The sequence below is a fragment of the Amia ocellicauda genome, chromosome 18 (assembly GCF_036373705.1).
Source record: "Amia ocellicauda isolate fAmiCal2 chromosome 18, fAmiCal2.hap1, whole genome shotgun sequence".
Taxonomy (NCBI): Eukaryota; Metazoa; Chordata; class Actinopteri; order Amiiformes; family Amiidae; genus Amia; species Amia ocellicauda.
The window spans coordinates 14,754,562-14,777,570 of NC_089867.1; the positions used below are offsets into that span (position 1 = coordinate 14,754,562).

Sequence of the window (23,009 nt, forward strand, 5' to 3'; positions counted from 1 at the left end):
AGGTGTCGTGTGGTTGACAGACAGAGCGGGGCAGCTGCAGATTTGGTATGTTTATGAAGCAATATTGCTCCAGTTCTTTGTGTGTTTGTGACACTGCCAGCACAATAGGAGTCATTTCCTGTCTCCTGCCAAGACCACTGAGTCACTATAGATGCTTACAGGTCCTTGTTTGGACAGATTGGACATTCATTTACTGTTTTCATGAGTATATGTGCCTTTCTATAATTAAAGATCCTGAATCTACAAAGGGGGGCTGCATCTGTCCATATCCCTTCCCAGCTGGGGAGGGTTGTTAAAAACCTGCCTTGGCTGTGGTCTGCTGATCAGGAGTGGAAACAGTGGTCACATACATGCCCCTCTCGGTCACACACACTGACCGAATACAATTAGGCTGCAGCTCCTTAACTCATTACAACTGACACAATTTTTGATGAAATGGTTAGCAAGTGGCTAGGAAGGGAATAGACTGAAAGGCCAGATGTGGGACAGCCCACTCCCTGATCCAAGAGCACTTGTAGTTTTCTCCAGGGTCAGAGTGACGGCCATCAGGGAAGCCCCCCCTACAGGCAGCTCTCTTGCCCCGCAGGCACAGCCAGCACCTCCACCTCACACAGGCTGAGGATGGAGTTGACATTGTACAGTGATATTGACACGAAGCGCCCCTGCATGCCCTGGCAGCACAGCTCCTGGGTCACCTGGTCCACTACCAGCTCACCACACCTACATACAGAGAACACATACACTGAGACACACACACAGAGTTAAGAGAGCACATACACTGAGACACACGTGACAAACTGAGACACACAGACAGACACACTCCACTCACTCACAGAGGGTTACGGTCGTGCGCTCTCCGACTCCCCACACGGACCTGTGCCCTGGCCAGCCAGGCCCTGCTGTTGGGGCAGCCGCGGCCGGTGACGCGGACAGTGGAAACGTTGTGCTCGGCCAGCAGGTCCACCCTCCACCAGGGGGCATGCTGGAGGCGCGTGCTGCTGCAGGAGCCCTTGAGGGGGTCTGCCTCGGCGTTCCCGTCCACCGCATTGATGGCCTGGCCCAGCTCCAGCACCGAGGACTGCGTGGGCCGGCCGTACAGCGCTGCGTTACGCTCTGCACAGGAGACGTATATATATTACCCCAGTGAGACATCAAGTGAGGGGGCAGTTACGCCAGTGAGACAGTGACAGGGCAGTTACCTGCAGGCAAGGCTCCACAGGAGTCTGCACTGGCCAGGAGCGGCAGAGTCCAGAGCAGGTACAGCTTCATCCTCACAGCACCTCACCTCGGCACCGTAGAAACACAAGGCCTGTGCTAATAGTAGTAGTATGAGTGGCACTATAATGAGAAAAGCAGCCGTATCTGTAACAGCACCAACATTGCGTCATCTATAGCGGTTTGCAATTATTGACATTTTAATAGCTTACAGAGAACAAAACAGGTTGTTCTCACTCAACCCCCCCTTCTCATATCACCTCCAGGGCTCTCAACCGAAGGCTCGGGAAATGTAACAAGACTTATTTACAGCCTTTAAAATCCAGTTCTTCTGGCAACCTTCACCGTGTCATTACGCCTGTTGTAACAACACACGGACAATCTTTATATTCCCACTACGTTTACTATCTGTGATCCCAAATGGCAGTGGGGATTGGGGACACAGTGGGTCGCATACAAATCTGCAGAGACATTGCCAATACAGGTCTGTGCCTTTCTACTCCAGATCATGAATCCAACCCAATCATTTTTTTACATGTATGATTACTAAACAGTAGTAATAAAATTTCATAGGCACAATATCAAAAATACACAAAGTGGGGCCTTATACTTCTATACAAATACATTAATTGCAATACAGATTATTATGCATTTTGCTGCTTATCATCGTCATACAAAATACACTAGGCAACACACATCTGGGGTGGGGGGGAAATACCTGAACACCTATCTCCCTGTGCAGCACAAATCTCCTACTCACCTCCTCCTGGGCTATGTTGTGTCATGGCTCCTGGCTCTTCTGCTCTCGTGCAGAGGCAGCTGGCCGTTTTATAGACCTGTGAAGCCAGGAAGCCATTAGGGCTTTAATTATAGCGCAGATCCACAAACACACCTGCTCACAGGACCTGGCTGCGGTTTGTGTCGTTATTTAATTAGCAGAGCAGGCCGGTGCCATAGAGCGTGACCGAGGTACTCTCCCTCAGTCCATTAAACTGAAATGTTCACATTTACATGATCAAACGTCACTCTTGTACTTTATCACACTCCACTACACTATACATAACATACTAGAAGTGTCACAGCCTCATATTTGACCCATGGTCCCGTTTGACATTTCTTGTTCCCTTATGACACTTTGAAGCCGCCTGCTACTGTCACAGGCAGAGCATTTTCAGATACTTTAAACTGTAGTTGCTTGTTATTTCATGTAAGGTTTGCTTGTACTATGTAATATTGCCACAGCTGGAGACGACAGTGGAGTAGTTGCAAGAGACATCAAAGTAGATGATGGAATAAAGTTTTTTTTTTCTCCCTACTTAAACATAGTTGGAGAAACTGCTGAGGTGCAGCCAAAGGTTTTGATCGTCATCCTGTTTACATGATACATCCTTAAAAAATGTTCAACTATGAACAAATTAGTTCTGAAACCCGACGCCACACAGCCCTGCAGGTGCAGCACGGTCCTCTCTGGATCCGTGTGTGTCAGCAAACAGCGGTAATCACAGGCAAGAGCTCGGGTTTCCTTCACTGTGCCACGGACAATGGACAGACGGTGCCCACCGAAAAAGATTCACAAAGCACTCGCCCCACAACATGCTGCCCTCCACTCCCGCATCCATGGTAACGAAATTACAAACAGAATGGGAGAGCGCAAGAGAGAGAAGGGAGATTGCAGACTGGATTGGAGAGTGGGGCAGAGAGAGAGAGACAAAGAGAGGAAACACCACTTACAGAAAGGAAACCCCACCCATCAAGGGAACAATGTTCAAAAACACCCAAGAAAAATAAGTATTTTTTAATGTATATAAAAAAAATGACAATGTATATACATAAATATTTGTTTCTACCAAGTATAAAATACACCTCAATAAACAAATATTCTCAAAAAGGGATAGTCAAATCCCCACCCCCCGAGTGTCCCCCACGGAGAGCCCCCTGGCCCCCACGCTGTACTCCTGCTCCACGGTCTTCAGGGTGTCCAGCGCTTGCAGGAAGTCGCTCTCTTCGCAGCCGTACCGCTGGTACCAGTGCAGGTAGGCCCGGCTGTGAAGCATGACCCTGACGCGCTCGTCCACGCGCCGCAGCAGGGCGGCCGCCCCACTGTGGTTAGAGCACACTGTCAGGGAGCGCGAGGACGGGGAGGGATGGCGCCTCAGGACACTCCGGGGGTCTGGATTCAACACAGAGTGAGAGGAGGAGAGAGAGAGAGAGAGAAAGTACGAGGGAGTCGTCAAGACGGGCAGGAACCACTGTCCCTGAGGTAATGCTGTACGGTGACACTGTCCTGTCCAACAGCGTGTTCTGCTGCCACACACGGGCACCGAACTCACCAGTCCAGTAGTCGACTGGGAAGGGGTTCCAGGGGACACAGCGGTGGCCCTGCCTCAGATTGTGGAGGATTCTGGGCGCGTGCAACAGGAAGGAACCATCACGGTCTCCCCGGGCGACCGCAAGGACTGCCCTGCTGTGGTACTGGAGTGAGGCAGAGGTCAAGGGTCAAATCAGAAATAAATCCAAACCTAGAATTTGAGTGGAGAGAGGGGAATCTGAAAAAGGGAGGGAGGCAGGAGGAGAGAGAAAGAAAGAGAATGATGGGGTAAGTAGTTCAGCATAGTGATGAGACTGCGAGAGCTAGTGAGAGGAAGGGACAGAAGGAGAGAGGCAGTGGGGGCCAGGAGGCAGTGTGCCGTGGAAGGATACTGGCTCCCCACAGGGGGAGTTTGGAGGCACAGTCTTGAGGCTGGAAGATGCCAGGCTCTCCCAGGGAGTGGCGTCGCTGGGGAAGACAAACACAATCTGGAGCTGAGACTCTGCAAATGCAGACATGGAGAGAGCGAGGGATTGTTTTGAGGAATCCTTAAATCCCAGCTCTTTAACTGATAAATGGTTCTATTCAGTTATTGAGATCAGTGGATCAAACACAAGACCCAATGCACTGCAGATCCCCATTCAAAAATGACCCAGCCTCCCTTTAACAGTCAAAGCCTGCACTATTCTAATGAACCAGGCATTGTGAGCACATTATCAGGCTGCGAGTGAGCTCTGACTGGCCTGTCTGTGCTCAGTGCTGCCCCCTGCTGTCCCTACCTGCTGCAGGCCTGGCTGGTGTGCAGGAGCTTGGCGGCAGGGAGGGGGCAGACGGACCTCAGTAACTCCCAGGGCTCCAGCCCCAGACTCAGCCCACTGCGGAGAGCACACAGCCATGAGTGCAGCACTGTACATACACACTGAGAATATCACACAGTAAATACACACAGTAATGCATACACACAGCACAGTACATTACACATGCAACACACACAATGTTCAGATGCTAAAGTACCTACCAGGATGTATACAACCAAGTCTTTTCACATGCCACAAAAATGTGTGGTAAACCAATTGGACACATGGCACCAAATCACCACCTCCCCGGTCCCCTCCCCCCCAGTCCCACGGTTTCTCCTCAGAAGCCCGATGTTGCCTCCTATTGGTGAGGTACCTGGCTGTGGTGAGACTGTGTACCGGCAACAGCAGACCTCCAAGGCAGGAGGAGATGTGCAAGTTCATGGCTGCCAGCGAGGTCTGGGCAGGGGCGCCTGGGGGTCCGGCCCGGCCCCGAGTCTGCACAGCCAGCGCCTGGCTTAGGGCCTCATCATTGTGGAACAGGAGCAGCCCGTCTGCAGAACTGTGGGAGAGACGGGGACAGACTCGCACACAGCCATCTGATATTGATGATGCACAAACACAAGCACAATAGAGTCACCGTGCCACTAGGATTCAGGGCTGGACTGGGCAGGGCAGAGAGAGTGAGAGAGAGAGAGGAAAGACAGAAAAATACAGGGAAATATGGCATCGCTATGAACGGAAACCCAAACTACATTATACAGAGACAGACAACAGTGCGGTGTACAGAGAGACCCAGAGACACGCCTGTCCAGAATGAGTTTAAATACAAACAGAGCAATATTACCACACCTGTGCAGCGCAGCCAGGCTCAGCAGGGTGTTGTAGTGCTGCAGAGGGCTCTCTCCGCTCTGGTGCGGCGCCACCGACACGGACAGGATGTGACCCGCAGGAAACTCCTCACGGATCTTTTCACACAGACGAGCTCCCAGCCCTGCCGAACACGACACGACTGAGGCTACACACAACACGCGAGGCACGATCCAAACAGGCAGAAGCCAAACCAGAGTGCCCCGGTCTGGTTCTCAGAGCCAAAATCAAACTGCATCCCTCTCCCTTACTCTGCTGGCCCCTCACCTGCCCCCGTGCCCCCGCTCAGGCTGTGGAACAGCACGGTGCCGCAGTAGCAGTCGCTCCGCTCCGCCTCCAGGCGCACACTCTCCATGGCGCGCTGCAGCAGCCCGCGCTCCCCCTCACCCCGCTGCCCATGATAACCTGCCGGGCCGAAACAGAAGTTCACACCAACACTGCACTGGATCCCTTGTACATGCCAAGAATCTATCAAATACTGTCCTTTCCAATCCAGGTCAGGTCATTAGTACAGCCATCACCTTCTCTCTCTCTCTCTCACCGTAAGCCCAGTTGCTGCCACGACCTCCCTGCCCCGCGATGACGTTCGACTCCCTGAGGCTCCTGGAAAAACAGTGGGAATGCTGTGACAGAGCCCAGCCCGTGCCAAACACACCGGCCTCCCACATCACACACCTGCTACACCGTGGCCATGTTTTGGAAACCGAGTTTGACTTTGCAGAGGCAGATAATTGAGCACAGGCTTGGCTGGAAACTGAAACTGGAGACACTCCTGCAAAAGTCTGTATCGGTCATTTGAGGATATCGTGGATTCTAAGTAGATGCCAGAAAAAATACAAGAAAACTATAATTGAAAAACTTTTTCAGTAGGAATTGGCAGTTGATTGGGGAGTAAGCAGGAGTAACTGGCAACTACAGTGAAATCAATGCCTCGGGTAAATGCGCTTGAAGAAGTTCACCTGCTTAACTTGAGTACATCAAGACCAGAGCAGCCATTACTCACCCCCCCTGCACCAGTTTCTGAGTGGCACGCAGGACCTTGGGCTCGCTGTCCACACACACTGCGGCCAGCTTCCCATCTCTGCCCCTGTAAGGGTACCTGCACACACACGCATAAACAGAGTTCAGGGGGGAAAAATAATATTATAGCATTCATTTTATTGCTTTCACCTAAACACATATTGAAATTATAGCAATATCTAACTTTGCACCCATAGCTTTACTTAAGCAGTTGTGGTACTTTTCCAGGAGGGAGAGAGAGAAGAGAGAGGAGGGGGAAATAGTATTTTGTAAGCCTACCTGTCTGCTGTCTTGTCCAGGCCTGGTCTCTCCGTCACCAGCCGCCACCACTCCTGCCCGAGCTGGTTCCCACACTGACCCACATGGAGCCACACAGTCGACATGCTGCCCGGCACGCTGAGGGGGGAAACTCGGGGGCACGGCCTCACACCACAGGGGGCAGGCTGGACACAAAGCAAATGAAGAATAGACAATTGCAGAAGTGTCACTAAATACAGGCCAGGGATATAAATAAAGACCCCCTTTGCACAGCAGGCTGTTGTGTATTAAAGTCGGGGGGATGGGGGGTTTGACACATTGACACACTTTATTGAGAAAAACTAATACAGATGTGTGTGCCATTAAAATCACAAACAATAAACAATGTATTTCCTGCTTTCTGATAGTAAAACCAGAAATGGATCATACTGTGCAGTTTGTGCAAATAGTCTGTGAGTGTTATAACTTTGCAAACTAAATAATATCCACCATGACATGCCTGTTTAATCTCAACAGCAGTTGTATCGGGTTTCAAACAGTCATCCAGGCAAGACATGCAATGCTAGCAGTATGATTATTTTTTACCAACCGCACAGCTGTAACCAAGACATGTTCATTCTCCAATACTCTTGGTTTTTGTATTTCCCTCCCAAAACGTACTGTATGACACAGCTCCCAGCGCCTTCTTTACAACTTCCCTCCCGTGTGCAATGCAGCAGCCGGGAAGAAAATCTCTGGGATGTGAAGTCGGTTATTCCCAGGTAACGCCAACCCAAACACACCTGTGTGCAAAACACCTGGGTGACGTCATGCGCCTGTTCTGGAGAGCCCGGCCGAGCGGACACGTTTCCCGCGCCTTCCTCGCAGACGCACCGCTGTCCGGCTGAACAAAATACCGGCTCCGTGCGCTAACGAACCCGCATTGCTCCACCCGGAGAGCCACGACGGCCTCCTTCTCCGTCCGGGGTGAGCCGCGCTGATTACGGCGGGGGAGGGTGGTGCTCTGCTGTGGGAGCCGAGCAGGAAGTCGCCTTTCTTTCGGTTTCCGTTTTACACAACCAGAGAGAAGAGGGAATTAAAAAAAATGCAGCGTGTCTCCCTGGGACGTTTCGGGTGACCGCGGAGATAAGTAACTTCTTCATCTTCATCTTCATCTTCACCATCGTCGTCGTCGTCGTCACCCCGATAGTAATGCGCTAGTGAAACCGCGCGTTTTGGCGTTTTTAAATAAGGGACTATCTGTTTGAACTCTCTGTTGTATCTGATGAAGAGTGCCGGAGCTCTGTGACCCGCAGCCCCCGACCGCCCGCCCTCTCTCTCCCCGCTCCCCGCCTGCTGTAACCCGGGGAAGGCTGCTTCGGTCTCCGCGCTCGCCTCTGCTGTAACCCGGGGAAGGCTGCACACACATCCCGGCATGGCGTGAGAGAGCCGGGAGGAGAGAAGTGAAGAGCAGCGAGAGGAGGAGGAGGAGGAGGAGGAGGAGCCGCCGCGGGGAAATGGTTTAAATTTTGGAGGAAAGAATAGAAAAAGAAAAAAAAACACTAAGTGCCCCAAACATACTGCTGATCGCGGTTATTATTATTTTCATCATCATCATCATCATCATCATTATTATTATTTATGTATATGAAGAAAGAAGAGATGAAGCCGTTTTAAGCTGCACGGCCGGCAGGGAGATCGGCGTGTTGCTCTTGTTTTTAATTGAAGCCGATTGGAGACCCGGGCTGGAAATCGCAATAGCTGGATGTGTGTAAGACCGGAGGAGGGCCGGTTTGCAGGCGGCGGACATGGGGGACGTCTATGACCCTGAACACCCGACAGAGTGAGTATCTGTGCTGTGTATAATGTGTGTATAATGTAACTACTGACTGGACGCACATTGCACTTACTGTACAAACACACACTCTCTCTCCGGGCATCGGCGGCTCACAGACCCCTCCTCGGCTGGTCGGGGGGTTTCATTTGAGCGTGTGTGCTCGGAAAAACACGTCCTGCAATGAAATGACCAAGCCCGGGGGGGGTCAGTGGCCGGGCCGCTGTGTAGTGAGGGAGCCGGAGTGGAGAGTAATCCACAGTGACAGAAGAAAGGAGGCGGTGAGTACTGAAGTCCTCTCCCAGTGCTTTTATATCCCCCCATGAACACACTACACAACACAATACAACTAAAAGGCGACGCTTGTTTTAAAGATGCAAGTGGGTCCAACGTGTGTTAAAGCAGATTTCGTTCGCCCAAAACGAAGCTTTTGGCGGGTAACGTCACTGTGAAACTCGCCATGGAGGACAGGAGGCCCGCACTGACAACAGGCCTCTCTCCGTAGGCCCCGGATCCGCGGTGTCGATTTGAACCCACCCCCTTCCACATGACGTCTGGTTACGGCTGCCTGGGCCAGGAGCTTTCTCTCGGTTATAACCCGTCCTAAATCGCCGCCTTCTGAACGCTGGGCTGCACAGTCAGATTTCACGTAAAGGTGACGAAAAGTTGTGATAAAGCACCTTCTGAGTGTTTGGATAGGTGTCGTTTTATTTGTACACCCCCCCCCAAAAAAAAGTCAGCCAGCCAGGGCGACTTCAGCGGATGCGGTCGCAGGGCAGAAACACTGTGAATTACCTTAAATATTACTATAATGAGCCATATACTCGTATTCATGCAACAATACCCTGTTACATATGTATGCATGTTTATAAACACACACGAGTTTGTTTTAATGGACCCGGCTCTTATCTGCTACATGTGAATTAACCCGCTTTGATGTGGCTTCACAGTGTTAGCAATGGCTTCTGCACAAAACTACACTAATGACAAAGAAACAGGTCTTCACACAGGCCATTGGACTTGAGGAAGAAGCGAGGCAAAGGTCAGCTCGCACACAATGTTAGTGTCACGTATGTGGATTAAACCGTGAGTGAGACGTGCTCATCTGGGGGGAGATGTTGGTCTTTCTGCGTTTTGGCGGCGGGGGGGGGGCGGCCATTGCCTCTGCCGTGGACAGCAGAGGCTCCGTGGGTGTGGATGTTGTCCCAGTCATCCCTGAAGATGATCCCTGCGCGATGCATTTCCCAAAGCTTTTTTCCTTTACAAATACACCACCGCTTTCACTGAACAAGTCAGCTGTGTAGGCGATTTGTAGTTTAGAGAAGGTAGCTACGTCGTCAGATATCCGTGAAGTATTACTTAGTGAGCACTTTGGGAAGCCACTCATCTTAATGTATATTTAAAAAAGTAAATAAAATCTTATTAAAATCTCACTTAGCGTGTAAAGACCGATTTCCAGTCTCGCCCTATTTCCCAACTATATCAGAGGAGGTATTACAAGCTTTGGTGGGTTATTGTTGGATTACTGTGTGATGTAGATCACACCAGGTACCCTGTGCTGTTAGTGTATTGTGGTCCGGTATAAAACCTATGCCAGGCCCCCCTCCCGAAACAGACTGCGGGTATCACTGCAGCTATAACGCCTATTTCCTGGAACCTGGTGTCCATTACAGTGTAGTGCTTATTTGGTGCTGTTTGTGTTTGAGAAGGGGAACAGGATCACTTTTGTCTTTTTTGAATATCAAGGTGTATAACATGGAGTAATGAATTTACACTTACATATTAGGGTCCTTCCCCCAGTATGAGCTCCTATTATATACACATTACTAAAAGCTTTTGGCAATAGTAGTGCGTCCGTGTTCAGTTCCATGTTTACATGCTGCTGTAGAGTCCGCTTAGACAGTAGGAACGCTCATCTGTTTGCAGCAGGGCAGTCACCTGCTTCTGAGCACTCGGGGAGAGAAGTTAAATTACTGAAATGCGTGAGAGGAAATACCTAGTTACCAGCATCCTCTAGCATAAGGCAGTCACACCTTAAATCCCCTGTATTTACTGCGTGAATTGTGCTTGCACAGTACGTGTTGTTCAAAATGGGCATTGGGTTGCCATTGATACACAATGTCACACACCTGACCTGTCTTGAGCAAAAAGATTCTGGGGCAGAGGTGTGCCAGACATTGTGTACACCTGATAAAAGCCTGTGAGCTTTCTTTAAGACATGCTATGAAAAGAATATTAGAAACGCTTTAGTTGGCGTCTTTCACTTGAAGGAAAACGAGAATGCCAAACGTATTCGCTGCATAGAGGTGGGCTCTACTTTGTAGTTTAGTTACAAGTTTGTAGTGCACAGCTCTGAACTTTAAACTCTGTAGCCTCCACCACACCATAGCCTGCCGGTGTGTCAGGACAACTCCGTTACCATTTGCCCCAAGTGAATGAGTTAATTCCCAATCGCTTAGGTCACCTAAGTAAGAGAGCCTTGTGTCTTCAGCGTTAGTCGAATTTGCCTGTGAAGCTATTCCTGGGCTGCCCAAGCCAACAGCCTTTCCACAGCATTTCTCTTCTGCACCTTTTCAGTGTCCCCTCCCTTAATTAATTCTGTTTTGCCTAATGTTTAAGCATTTATTTTGACCGGGGTTCTGTTCCATGTTGTACAGGCAATGTTGAAAACCTCACTTTCACCCCTTAGACCCACACCTAAATTACCCAACTACAATAAATACTGTAAGATGCTCCATGCTGTGTACCTGTCACAGTTGGACCACCTGTGATTTAATCGGCTTCATGGGAAATGTAGCGGGTTTTTTTTATTACATTTTTGCTCGTTTCACTCCATCTTGATAAGTTGGTTTATGTTTCAGAGCCCGAGGCATTTGTCTTGCGCTTTTATTTTCGAGAGGCTTGGACTCGGATCTATAGTTTGTTTGAGGCCTTGATATGCATCAGTGCTACTGGGAAAACTCATGCTGGGGGAAGCTGCAATATGCCCAGGTGTTTGTCGTCTTGCTGAGATCATTGTTGCGGTACCCCAATTTCCATTGATTTCTGTAACGGCAGCATGCTAATAATAACTACTGATTTAGTATTTTGTTATATACAAGCTCTTCATTACTTGAGTCATGTGTGACTGTTTCTCAAGGTCTTAGTCTATTTGTGATGCTTGAGACGCCTGCTGGAGTTGTCGGAGTGTCAGAGTTCACCTGCACCAGTAGAGAACCAAACCCTGTGGGCTAGTGTTGTAGCAGCCTACATGTCACTGTACAAACGCAGTGGTTCGAGAACATTTTCACATTGATTTAAAGGTGTAGATATGGGGAGCGGCATTAACTGGTCAACACTGAGTCTGATATGCAACATTGCACTTGACAGAAGGATCCAGGTGTTGGTGTTGTCCTGAAATGCATCTGTGATTTTGCTCACCTACATCAACACAAGTCCTGACATGCTGTTTTCTGTGTCTGTGTCTAGAGCTTCCCCCAGTATAACCATTGAAGGCTTTTGATGTTAACTGTCTGCAGCCTTGAGCACCCGAATCTGCTGCCCTCAGTTCTCTGATGTCACTGTCTGTGGAAAGCAGCCAGTGAAGCTCCACGATAAAGCTCTGGAGATGGGTTGTGCATGAACATCAGTGCTGTCTCCTCAGAGTTGACTTTGTAAAGGAACTTGGAGAGACCCCACCCTTTGATTTGAATGGGACAATCATGCTTGTTGTACTGATAGTGATCCTGTAGTTCACACCACAGCAATGCACAACCCATCACTGAATATCCTAGACGGTCATTGTTCCTAGTAGGGTGCTGTAGTTTTGTTCCTCCTACAAACACTCATGTGCTGCAGCAGATTTCCACGTGTGACAGACCCTTTCGGGTTCATCCACTCCTACAGACAGGAGATCTGCGCTGTTGATTGAGTCGGTTAACTTTGACAGTGTGCGCTAACTTGTCACTGTAATTGTAAGTGTAAGTAAGTGATTAATTTATACCCCAGATTACAGTATCTCCACTTTGTGTGTGCCCAGATAAGGCCTGGTATGATGGATTAAGCCAGTTGTTCAGCTCATTAGCAGCTTTACGCCAGAGTGCACTGGGACACCTGTCTGGATGAATGACTGTAAACAACACAGCCTCACAGTGAACTTGTTTCCTGTACATGACATGCATTCATTTACACATGTTTTTGGGGTACAGTTCTCTTGTTTCATAAATGTTTGTTATAAGGAACATTGTGTTCTTGTAGCAGGCATCTGCTTTCTCAGTCAGGGTGCAGCCCTGTCTGCACTGGTTGCAGTGCTTGCGTTGTGTACTTGTAGACATGGCTCAGCTCATTGCTAAGCTGTTTGCCTTATCTGAAAATTCAAGACTCTTGCTCTAGGGACTGCAGACTCAAGATCTCCCTAGCTGCCCTGACACAAGGGTATGCTTGCTATTGTTTGTTCAGTGTAAAGCTGCTTATTCGAGGCCAGTGGAGATCTTTTATTCTGGTTGTAGATTCTTCAAATCAGTGAAGCGTCTGCTGAAGACTTGCCATGCAACCGTCACTTGTATTTTTAAGTATTATTTGCTGCCAGAGGACTGGAGCCTTGTCTGCAGATTGACCTGCAGTTTGCTGCTGCTGCTCAGATATATTGGTGTAGCTGCTTAATTCCAGTGTGGGAAATTGTTAATGTAGGTTGGAGCCAAAAACGTGACATAGACCAATCTCAAATGTATTCAGTCTCTGTTCCTGCTTTCGTACCTTTCAGTGCTTCTGCTCTTTAGTCCCTCAGTCCGTCTCCATTGTGTGAAACAACTTTTTCTTACTCTGTGATCTCTAGGGGGTTTTGTACAAGCTGTCACCCTGCAAGGCATAGAAAGAAAATAAAAATCCCCATCATTGATTCCTTGAACTTAATTTCTTAATCTCCAGCTAGTGCCAACAAAGGTATTTTGAAGGCAGGTAAAGTACAGATTGGAAATGCAGCCTGTGAGCGGCTTTTAATAATGGAAGAGAAAGATTAGTGTGTTTTAGATATCAAGACTGTCACTGCACGGAAGTAACTATTACAGCGTTTCAGAAGTGCTTCCAAGTTTTTATTTTAAATATATAATTTTCTTTTTTTTTTAACGTTCATGAACACAATTTATTATTTTAAATAAAGGTTTACATCTGCTGTAACTTTTCATTTCCGCTTTGATGGAATTAACTCTGCCCTCAGCACTAATAAATTCAGCAGCCAGCAGTCCTTCCAAGATTGTGTCTTTTCAGCTTGAAAGATATGTTGGAATCTCCTTGTAATTTTGTATTGCACAGCGAATCTGTGATCAATGTCTGGGACAGTGTAGTGCACATGTTCACAGTGCAGAACCGCTCTCCCTCCCGCCTTCTCTTCTTTCATAATCGCCTCTGAGTTGCAGCAAAATGACTGAAACTGGTATCAATTCCTGCATTACTCTTGAGCCCACCCACCTCTGGCTGCTTTTGTGAGCCCTTGGGCAGAACAGGTGATCAGGATTAAGAGTTTGTGCTACAGGTTGGCTGATGGTGAAATCTGTGTCAGTAAAGATGGATGTGACTACTACTGTATCATTGAATACATAAACATTTGAAGAACTGGTTTAGTTCCACTTCAAGAGAAATGGCACCAGCATCTCCATTGTCTTGCAGTTTAATCCGTATCGTAGGGAACAAAGTAGCCTATATCTTGCGTATAGAAGTAGGCTCGCTCCTTTTCCAAGTTTATTTTTCTATAGAGGTAAACCTTCCTTTTCAACACATTTCTAGGTTAATTTAAACCTGACTGTCAGCTGAAGGCTCATAGCACTAGTGCAATGGGTTACAACTATTACAAGTTAATCATGTTCATAAAATGTAAGGCTCCGATATAATCTTCTTTCTGTGTGCTTCTGTAACAGATTGTAGAATTCTCTCTCCCCGCTGCACTAAAAGTAAAACTTGCCTAAGCACTGGCTGTTTAATTTAGATGAAGGAAAATATACATGGGTAATTAAATTGAAGGTTAACACATGTAGTGGATAAACTCCCTGCCCTCTGGCCTACCCAATCATATAATTAACAGATGGCAGAGTGGGATTACACATCAATGAAATGTTTGTGTTTTGGCTTGGAAGATAAGTGATTCTGTAGAGACGCCTTTGACAAACACTGCAGATTTTGCAGAAACCTGTAAAACTTGTATAGATTAATCAGTGGATTAAAATAATTTAAAATTTGTGGTGTAATAGGACTCATTTTCTGTATGATAAAATGAAATGCATTGATGGCCGTGAACACAAACAGTCCAGTATTGCTCTTGCAGTTCAATCTGAATTCCAGTGCTTGTCTTTGGTACATCCAGCTTCTCAAATTTACAATCGGCCCACTACGCTGCACTGGAATGGGAGTGGAGGGCTGTTATTGGCCCGTCTGGCCTTCAGTCAGGACATGAGATAGTGATATTTGCATGAGGGAAGCAGAACTAGCTTAGGCTGTTGATCCCGCAGTGCTGTTGAATCTCAAAAACGGGGACTCTTGACTTTCCCGACAAGCATGTGATATCTGGTTTGGACCAGGCCAGGTTTCTTTTGCGGTCACTGGTACACTGACTCTGTGCCCACCCTCTCGCTCTGGAGTGATGGCAGCTGTAAACCCTTTGTAACATACCTGTATACACACAGACACACACACTCTCAATGTGTAGAAGAAAGCATTCAAATTGACCGTCACCCTTTCCACTAGTACACAGCGACGGTGCAGTGTGTATCATGCCGACCTTGTCCGTCCAATCGCATATCTGACTTTGGCTTTCCCCAAAAAAGACTGCAATTTTTTTTTTTTCTAAATTATTGTATTTCAGATCAAATGGTGTGCTAGTTAACAGCAAGTAGGGTACAATAAAAACGTGTTTAAGAAAACAAAAACTAACAAAAAATGTGCCCTTCTCTGCCCCACTCTTGCACTCACTCACTGACTCTTGCCGTGTGCAGCCCTGCCATGTGGAGGAGAGCATGGGGGAGGACAGGTGTGTGTGCACAGTGCAGGTGCTGTTAACTGGAGCAGTGTTTCTTTGATCCCGGCAGGTGTGACATCACCTCCGAGAGCTCGCTGCTCTGAGCTGCTTGTGCCCGGCCAGCGGCGGCACACAGCGGCACCCGGCCGTTACGCCAGACCAGCACTAAATGGATACACTCGTCGAGACAGACACCAGGTACCCTCCCCGCTTCCCGCACCCCGACTGGGACACAGCTCAACACAGACTAGACCGCACACTCCTGTGACACATCGGCTGGCGCCTTCACATCTCGCATACTGCCTTCACATTACACACTGACTACACGCACACACATTTTCCCACTCTGCCTGCATGCATCTCGCTACAATTGACATGACTGAGCTTAGGACAGATTTGCTTAAATTTTGTGTGCGTGTTTGCGTGCAGAGTCAGGCTTATTTGAAGGTAGAAGTGCACCTGACTTAACATGTGAAATCTGTCCGTGAACTCGTAAATATTCAAAACCACTGTTAGTATTCATGTCATTCTGCCTGATTATATTTAAAGTCAAAGTGGGATAATCATCAAATTGAACCGTTCCATCTTGACCACTGGAGTTCTCTGCACACGAGGAGGTTTATTGTTCTGTGCTGTTCAAGCCATCCAGCAGTCTACCTCCACTGTGTGCAGGTGGGCCGTTGTGACCCTGTGCGACTTCACTGTATGCTGTTGCCTTTGTGCCGCACATCTCAGTGCAGCTGCTGTAGCCACAGGCTTCACACCGGCAGTTCTTCACCATGCTATACTAATACCACAGCAATCGGGGAGGTGATGAAAGTCTATCAGTTCTTTATTTCTCATCCTTGCAGGGTTTTATTTTTGAGAGTCAGGGCTGCTTCACTTTCTGACCATAGTGAGCCATGTGTGTGTGTTGTTTACTGCTGTTAAGGATAGTCAGCAACTACTAGATCGAGCACAGAGTTAAACAGCTGTGCCTCATTCCCGTGGCTGGGAAATATCAGAGAGACTGATTTTCCCACTTTAGGCAAATCGCCCGTCTAATTATCATTTACTTGGGAGTGGGCTGCCAGCCCACAGTGCATAATAAAGACCAAACTATATCATCAGAAACTTCAGGGAGTAAGTTAAGACTTCAGGCTTTTCTTTAGTTTACTTTGCATTTACGTTTATTTTGAAGGGTGTTCACTGTCTGCATATTTCACTTTTAGTTTGTCCGAGGTTGAGTCCTTTGCTGAAATCTTTTTTTTAAATATTAAACATAATTTTCCATCTGCTTCGTGGAGTCTTGAGGAATTGGAATTATTCTAATTTCCGCCATTTCAGGAATTATTTGCTGCAGGTAGTCAGAAGGGTTCTGTCAGCCTACCATAGTTGTTTCATGTTTGTTAACTTGTTCTCAGTTAATTTACGTAGCGGCATTGGTGCAATCTGCATAGAAATTGCAAAACCTGCAGGGGATCAGACTGCTGAGTAGTGGGAGTCTGACTCTTCTGGTTGGAGTTGTGCTCATGCAGTGAGAGCTCAGGAAGGGGTGAATGAGGGATTATTCATCCCTGCTTCTCTGCACCAGTAACACTAGCTGCATACCTCTGGGTTCATCTGCTCAATTAATTCTCTCTAGGAAATACATTTTTTTTCCATTCCCCAGCTCAGAGCCAGGGAGCGTGAACATGATGTCATGCCTTGTCTGACACTGGAATGCTCAGACCAGCTGATCTAGAATTCTAATCCCAGTGTTCCAGTTATATCGAAGCAGCACTAGCCTCCATTAAAACTGGTCTATTACTGTAACTGTTGAAGCAGTTGAAGTTGCATGTTTCGTTGCTGCATCCCTGCATGCATAGGTGAAAAAGTGTCTGCTTTTCCATGGGGTACAGAATCCTTGGGGGTTGTCATAAAGCGCAGCGTGCACGGTTCCTAATTATTTTTTGGCTGCATGTATTGCTATAGTTTGTAAGCAAGATGTATATCGATTAAATCATAAACAACTTTTAAAACTTTCAAATGTACCAAATAATTGCAGATCTCAGAAGCCAGCATGTTAGAGGAGATGAATACGAAGTGGAGATTTTGTAAAGTAAACCATCTGTCATTCAAAAAAGTGAAAAAACAATCTGCAGCGATCACTTTGATCGCAGTACATGCCAACAGTTCCATAACTTGAATCATCCCACTTGCTTGCACTGTTTTTCCTGTGGCCTTGGACACCGCAATACTTAGTTGTCTACAGAAACTATAATTACTCTCGAGGAGTAAGTGTGTGAAACACCAACACTTGGGATGACTGATAATGACTGCAGTTGCCGTGGGGAAGATGCATCCGGTGTTTTTGTCGTTTTTCCCCTATCCAGGAAGTTGACCCAACACACCCTGAAACTGAAAGAGCATGCTGGCTTTTAACATCTGTAATTATTTGGTAAATATGTATTTTTTTAGTTGCTTATAAGATGGAATCAATCTGGAAGATTCCCACATGTTTTGGCCCCATTTTCATTGTGTTCCTTTTTAACAGTTCCTCTTATTTTTTAGATCTACCCTTGTCAACACTGTATTCTGTAAGGGGAGAGGGCGCTAGTCTGACTACTTGTTTGATTTTTGACTCGCTTTGTGGATTTGAATCATTTTGATTTTAAATTAGTAAATATTTTTTAAACGGTTGTGCCGTTTATCTATGCAAGTCAGTTATGCTAACGTTTGGGACTCTGTTAAAGACCTGTATTGCTCTGGAATGTATTCCTGGTTAATATTATACTTCAGGATGCTCCTGCTCAGGATTGGTCTGCCTGTGTGGTACAGCTTTGTTCTTTGTGTACAGTACAGTAGTACAGATGTTCTCGCTGTGTGAGTTGACTTTTGCCGTTAGTAGGAAACTCCTCGTATCGCAGTATCTCACAAGGTCACATTCCTGAGCTGCTCTGCTAGGCGTGGAGGCTCTCTGGGGCTGGGTGAATTAATTCTTCTCTTTGCTCCAGTTCACCTAACATCTATTAATAGCCACGTGCTGGCTGCAGTGCACTTTGGCACAATGGCGAGGATATTTAAAATTAGTTTTTTCTTTTGAGATTGAGAGACCTAATTCTTCCATTGGCTGCAATCTACACTCCCCCCACTCTTGGGGTTGTAAAGGAGGGAAGTGTACAGGCTCTCTCAGGGCCAGCTCAGCCCCCCTGTGCTACCTGACAGTGATGGGAGGCTAATCTGTAGCTCCCACGGACTCTCGAATTGTAGTGCAGCTGTGGCAGAGCAATAGTGTGCACTTTTCATCTTGGAAAACATTTCACTGCCCGGGTGCTGTGGTGTACCGTACTGTACCAAATAGATTGGAGTCATTTTGTTGAGGTCTCCAAACTGCATTCAAGCATCGTAATAAGACACGCCCTACAGCAGAATGGAGTCTCAATGCCCCTACTTGAGGACAAGATGGGAAACAAAAGATTCAGATAGGGAAACAATAGCAGGCCTCTCTTGCAGGTATTTTTAAGTTGTGGTAATTTGCATAAAAGCTATTAATTTGCCTGAAGCTGAACAATTGCCTTGCCTTTCTGAGTGCTGGTGCTCAGCCCTGATCATAGAGGGACTGAGGCTTTAATGAGCAAATATTCCAATCAAAACCAGAGAGAGGAGACATCTTCAGCTTAGCTCTGAACAAGTGCAGGGTGTGGTGGTGGGGGCTGTCCCAGGGGTCCTGGACTATAGACCAGTGTAGCTGGCACAGTCTGTTGTTAATCTGTGTGTGTGTAAGGTACCGGTCTCTGTCTTGCTCTCGCCCTCCCGTGCTGCTCTATGGCACCTGCTCTGCTGCCGGCCAGGTTTGTTTGCATGGCCGTCTTGACCCAGTTTCCTGGGAAACCGGGAGCCGTAACCCGTTGTCGTCATGGCAGCAGTTGGCTCTCCGCAGAATGCCGGTGGGAGAATCCGTCACGTCTGGAAAGGTTATGCGGGGGGGGCCGTGGGCAACCCGGTCTCGGTCTTGAATAGTAAACAGAGCACTGACGTGTGCTTGTGTTTTTACTGTATAGGAGACCTGCGCTCAGGGTGCGGCGAGGCTGGGGCATCTCCACAGCTGCTCCTCCTTTTCTGTTGTTCTTGGATTGTTTAATAAAGGTCTTCAATCAAGGCAGCGTTCCTAGGGTGGGGGCGGGGGTTGCTGGGGCAGGAGAGGATTATGGGTCTGTATCCTAGCAGCCACAGTACCTTGTAATGTTTTGAACATGTAAAGCAGTCTTTTTTTATAGTTTATTTAAGGCTGTGAAAGTCACCAGGAATGCAGTTGGTTGTGATTGTTTGTAGTCCCCCTAAAGGCAGAGCTGTGGCAGTTTAGTGACATTTTTGGAGGCTGTAGTTGTGCTGTGCTGTGCTGTGCTGTGCTGTGCTCTGTGTGGGGGAGAGATGTGGATCGGTTGTCATTTTGTAATGATCGTCGGGGTGACCTGGGCCTCGGCAGGTTTACAGTGACCCTGGAGACTTTATGGTTCTACCTGCTTGGCCCTCTGTTGTGTAAACAGACAGTCAGGAGGCTGTTTAAGCACTGAAGGATGTCTTGTTGGAACTATGCAAAATCTGTAGATGTATTATTAAGATCGGTCGAGTCTGCTTTCTGCATTAAAACAAACATCAAAACAAAAATAAACAATTTAATTTATCTAGGGGGGATGCTAACTCCAGTTGACTTTGATTTAATTCTGTCTGTAGGACCCAAACAAAAGTTGTCTGCTCTTTGTTTTATCTTAGTCCAAAAAGCAACATGTTAAAGGAGTTGTGTGTCATTAGGTGATTTTACAAATCGGTTTGAAAAATGCATTTTATATGCAAATTGCCTGACTGTATTTTAGCTGCTGGCTGACTATTGAATAGTTTTGTTATTACAAACGACTTCAACCCACTGGAGTGTAAACTGGACGTGCAGTTGCTGTCAGTCCTTACTGTACTGTGGTACCGCTTGGCTCTGTGTCAACCTCCGTTGTTTGCAAACAGAAGTGAGTAATAAACCACAGTGTGAAGCGGAGGGAACCAGTTGCAGCTCGGTGAGGATCAGCTGGATTAGCAACTGCCCACAGGCCTCCCAGGGACTCGCCTCGTATAGCAGTTTCATCCACTGGAGGTGCTATGACCTGCAAACTGGAATGTGTATCCATGCAAGTGCATAATGAAGGAGCTCGCCCCGGGAAACTGTATATAGTTCAGTGTATTGTAATACATGACTTTTGGTTTGACTGATTTGTATGATGTAGATTACCCTCCCTGATGAAGTCAAAGTTCAGTCCACAGCTAATGGGGATAGGGCAACACGTTTAAACCCAACAAGTCCTGCATCAGGCCGCTGTGCTTGTCTTTGCGCCAGTGGCCGTGCACTATTTTATGTGTTTTTGTGACATGAAATAGCCTGTGAATTGGTAACTCTGAGTTGGTTTAGATAGCTATGTAGTGGGAGTCTCCTTTCCATCCCTGGTCCTGCAGCTTTTTTTTTTCCCTGCCCTTCTTGCAGATTTAAAGTCAGAACACAGGGACAGTTGGAGCTGAATAAGATGAGACATAACATTCTTACATTCCATGCAATATGTATATTTCCTATAGGTGCATATGGCCAGGGATGGGCAAAGATGCATCAACATGTATTTTAAAATAAGATACCAAATACCTTAATTAAAGTGTATCAAAATAAACTACAAAATACAGCAGGCACACCATGTATCAAAATAAACTTAGTATTTTTAAAATACAAAAATACAGTAAAATACTTTCACAAGGGAACATGAATCACTTTGTAAACCTTCCATCTATCAGCCTATTTGATCTATCCCTTCACCAGTACACTGACTCAGATAGTAGACAATGTTTGATAGCAACAGCTTTTCTCTGCCTAACGAGTCATGTGATAAATCTGACATATGCAACCAGTTAACAGAACATGTACCTAAACTCCAATAGAGAATACTACAGACCAGGTATTCCAAAACAGTTCAAAAGTTCTACCAAAAACAGTCAAACTTATGTGTGAGTGTGGGTGAGAGAGTAGACGTGTGATTGAGTGAGAATGTGGGTGTGTGTGAGAGAGGGAGTGTATTGAATGAGTGTGTGCCCCCTGTGGTCTGCATTGTAGAGGTCTCTTTTTCTTGACCACCTTCTTCGGGTATGGATGAATTTTCTGTTCTGATCTGAACAAGTCTGGGCAAATTACTGAGTAGGCACCAATCAGAGGCATCATTTTTATGTAGACTTTTCACAAAGTATTTTACAGTATTTTTAAACTACAAAATGCAAAACATTTTGATACAAAATATGAAGCAATTTTCATCAACCCAATCAAATACAAATTACAAAATCCTATTTTGTATTTGAAATACGTATTTTAAATGCATGTATCATAAATACTGCCCATCCCTGCATATGGCACTCCTGTGTGTTTTAGCATCCCCAGCTGTGCTAGCGGAGTGTCCTGCTGTGTGTCTCGGGCAGTGTCGAAGTCCACGTACTAATGTCAGTCTTTTCTTTTCTGTCTTTGCACGCTCTGCTTTGACGTCCGCAGGGAAGAGGGGGGTGATGCCTCGGTAAGTTTCATTATCTGTGTATATATTTATTTATTTATTTATTTATTTTTAAACAAACTCTGTGTAATATGATCACACACACCCGATACTACACAGGAAGTTCTCATTGTTCCTGGAAAAAAAAAGACTGTCTGAGCCTGTAGAAAACCTGCTTGATTTGTTAGCAAGTGCTGCTAGATTTTATATGAATTGAAAATGGTATTTTATAGTCTCCTTCATTGGCAACTGATGCATGCTACACATGTGTTCGAGGGGAGGGGGGCAGGTGTGCCCAGGGCAAAACCACAGCCCTAATGGGGAAGTCACACAGCTAAGCTGTAAGCAGGTGTTAAAATGCTTTATCTCTTGACTGCAGTCATTAGCAGTGTGGAGTAGTGGTTAGGCTCTGGGCTGTGTATTGGAGGGTTGTGGGTTCAATCCCAGGTGGGGACACTGCTGTTGTACCGTTGTGCAAGGTACCCTAGACTGCTCTAGTTAATGCCCAGCTGTATAAATGGGTAAAACATAAAAAGAATGTGATGTATTGTAATAATTGTAAGACCTTTCCAAGGAGGACCATCCTCTAAGAGACAGACACAGAGAAGTCAGTCTGCAGCTGCACAGACAGTTTAGTTCTGATTTGTCTTTTGTTCTGTGTGAGGGAAGAGATTAAAGGAAATTCCAAGCACACGTAACGGTGACATAAATCAGTGGCTCATACTCTTTCTTCCACATGATGTCGCCTGCTTGCCATCCTGTAGAAAAGGGTTTGAGTAACTGAAGTGTAACAGGTGCAGTGAGTGGCAGCATGCCATGTGTTAATGAGTGATTTCTAGACCAGCTAGAGCAAATGTTCGCGCTTCCTAATTATTGCAGGGTAATTATATTCAGCTCCCAAGACTGGAAGATATACATTTTAGTCAATTTGGGCGTATTTGTCAACTTGCCCGGCTCTTACCGAGGTACTTGCACATTTTTATCGTGTGTTTGAAAATAATTCTCTCCCTAGATCTGAGGCACGGAAGATCATGTCTTCGCATTAAAGAGCGCATTAAGCCCATCTGCTTGTAGTTTAACAGCCACACAGATTTCACTGAGAATCGCTTTGAAGGATTTAAGCTGCTGAATTAATGCTTTGCTGAATTTGTTTTCAAAAGTAGCATAACATTTAGAGAATTTGTTTGTGTTTACTTATTCAATTATTTTCCCTCTG

The 23,009-nt window shown here is 46.6% G+C and overlaps 3 protein-coding genes across 6 annotated transcripts in view; 1 reads left to right on the forward strand and 2 right to left on the reverse strand.

Moving 5' to 3' along the window:
- Positions 1-46: 46 nt before the first annotated feature.
- LOC136714013 (fucolectin-4-like) lies at positions 47-2,039 on the reverse strand. Of its 2 annotated transcripts, XM_066691292.1 has the most exons (4): positions 1,976-2,039; positions 1,200-1,338; positions 834-1,113; positions 47-720 (listed from the first exon to the last, which is right to left on the reverse strand). In XM_066691292.1, the coding sequence occupies exons 2-4, from the start codon at positions 1,267-1,269 to the stop codon at positions 561-563; spliced, it is 510 nt and encodes a 169-aa protein (XP_066547389.1). In that variant the 5' UTR covers positions 1,270-1,338; positions 1,976-2,039; the 3' UTR covers positions 47-560. The 2 variants fall into 2 exon arrangements, with proteins under 2 accessions (XP_066547389.1, XP_066547390.1); XM_066691293.1 differs by lacking the exon at positions 1,976-2,039 and having other exon boundaries at positions 1,200-1,604.
- A 1,060-nt stretch (positions 2,040-3,099) lies between these two features.
- Positions 3,100-8,662, reverse strand: LOC136714011 (uncharacterized). Of its 3 annotated transcripts, none has more exons than XM_066691288.1 (11): positions 8,358-8,662; positions 6,490-6,653; positions 6,194-6,289; positions 5,732-5,793; positions 5,458-5,595; positions 5,173-5,314; positions 4,697-4,882; positions 4,303-4,398; positions 3,916-3,991; positions 3,546-3,687; positions 3,100-3,385 (listed from the first exon to the last, which is right to left on the reverse strand). In XM_066691288.1, the coding sequence occupies exons 1-11, from the start codon at positions 8,385-8,387 to the stop codon at positions 3,111-3,113; spliced, it is 1,407 nt and encodes a 468-aa protein (XP_066547385.1). In that variant the 5' UTR covers positions 8,388-8,662; the 3' UTR covers positions 3,100-3,110. The 3 variants fall into 3 exon arrangements, with proteins under 3 accessions (XP_066547385.1, XP_066547386.1, XP_066547387.1); XM_066691289.1 differs by lacking the exon at positions 8,358-8,662 and adding an exon at positions 7,251-7,878; XM_066691290.1 differs by lacking the exon at positions 8,358-8,662 and adding an exon at positions 7,129-7,244.
- The window catches only part of setd2 (SET domain containing 2, histone lysine methyltransferase), a 34,929-nt gene continuing 19,834 nt past the window's right edge, over positions 7,915-23,009 (forward strand). The window contains exons 1-3 of the mRNA XM_066691286.1: positions 7,915-8,290; positions 15,337-15,464; positions 21,796-21,817. Of these exons, the coding sequence (XP_066547383.1) occupies positions 15,436-15,464; positions 21,796-21,817 (51 nt within the window). The 5' untranslated portion in view covers positions 7,915-8,290; positions 15,337-15,435. The remainder of the gene's footprint in view (positions 8,291-15,336; positions 15,465-21,795; positions 21,818-23,009) is intronic.

Excerpts from the sequence above, each read along its gene's own strand:
- LOC136714013 (XM_066691292.1), bottom strand. The coding sequence starts at position 1,269 with ATGAAGCTGTACCTGCTCTGGACTCTGCCGCTCCTGGCCAGTGCAGAC. Across the intron at positions 1,114-1,199 it reads CTGTGGAGCCTTGCCTGCAG|AGCGTAACGCAGCGCTGTAC; the intron begins GTAACTGCCCTG and ends TCTCCTGTGCAG. Across the intron at positions 721-833 it reads GCGCACGACCGTAACCCTCT|GTGTGGTGAGCTGGTAGTGG; the intron begins GTGAGTGAGTGG and ends CTCTGTATGTAG.
- LOC136714011 (XM_066691288.1), bottom strand. The coding sequence starts at position 8,387 with ATGCCCGGAGAGAGAGTGTGTGTTTGTACA. Across the intron at positions 6,290-6,489 it reads CTGGACAAGACAGCAGACAG|GTACCCTTACAGGGGCAGAG; the intron begins GTAGGCTTACAA and ends GTGTGTGTGCAG. Across the intron at positions 5,596-5,731 it reads TGGCAGCAACTGGGCTTACG|GTTATCATGGGCAGCGGGGT; the intron begins GTGAGAGAGAGA and ends TCGGCCCGGCAG.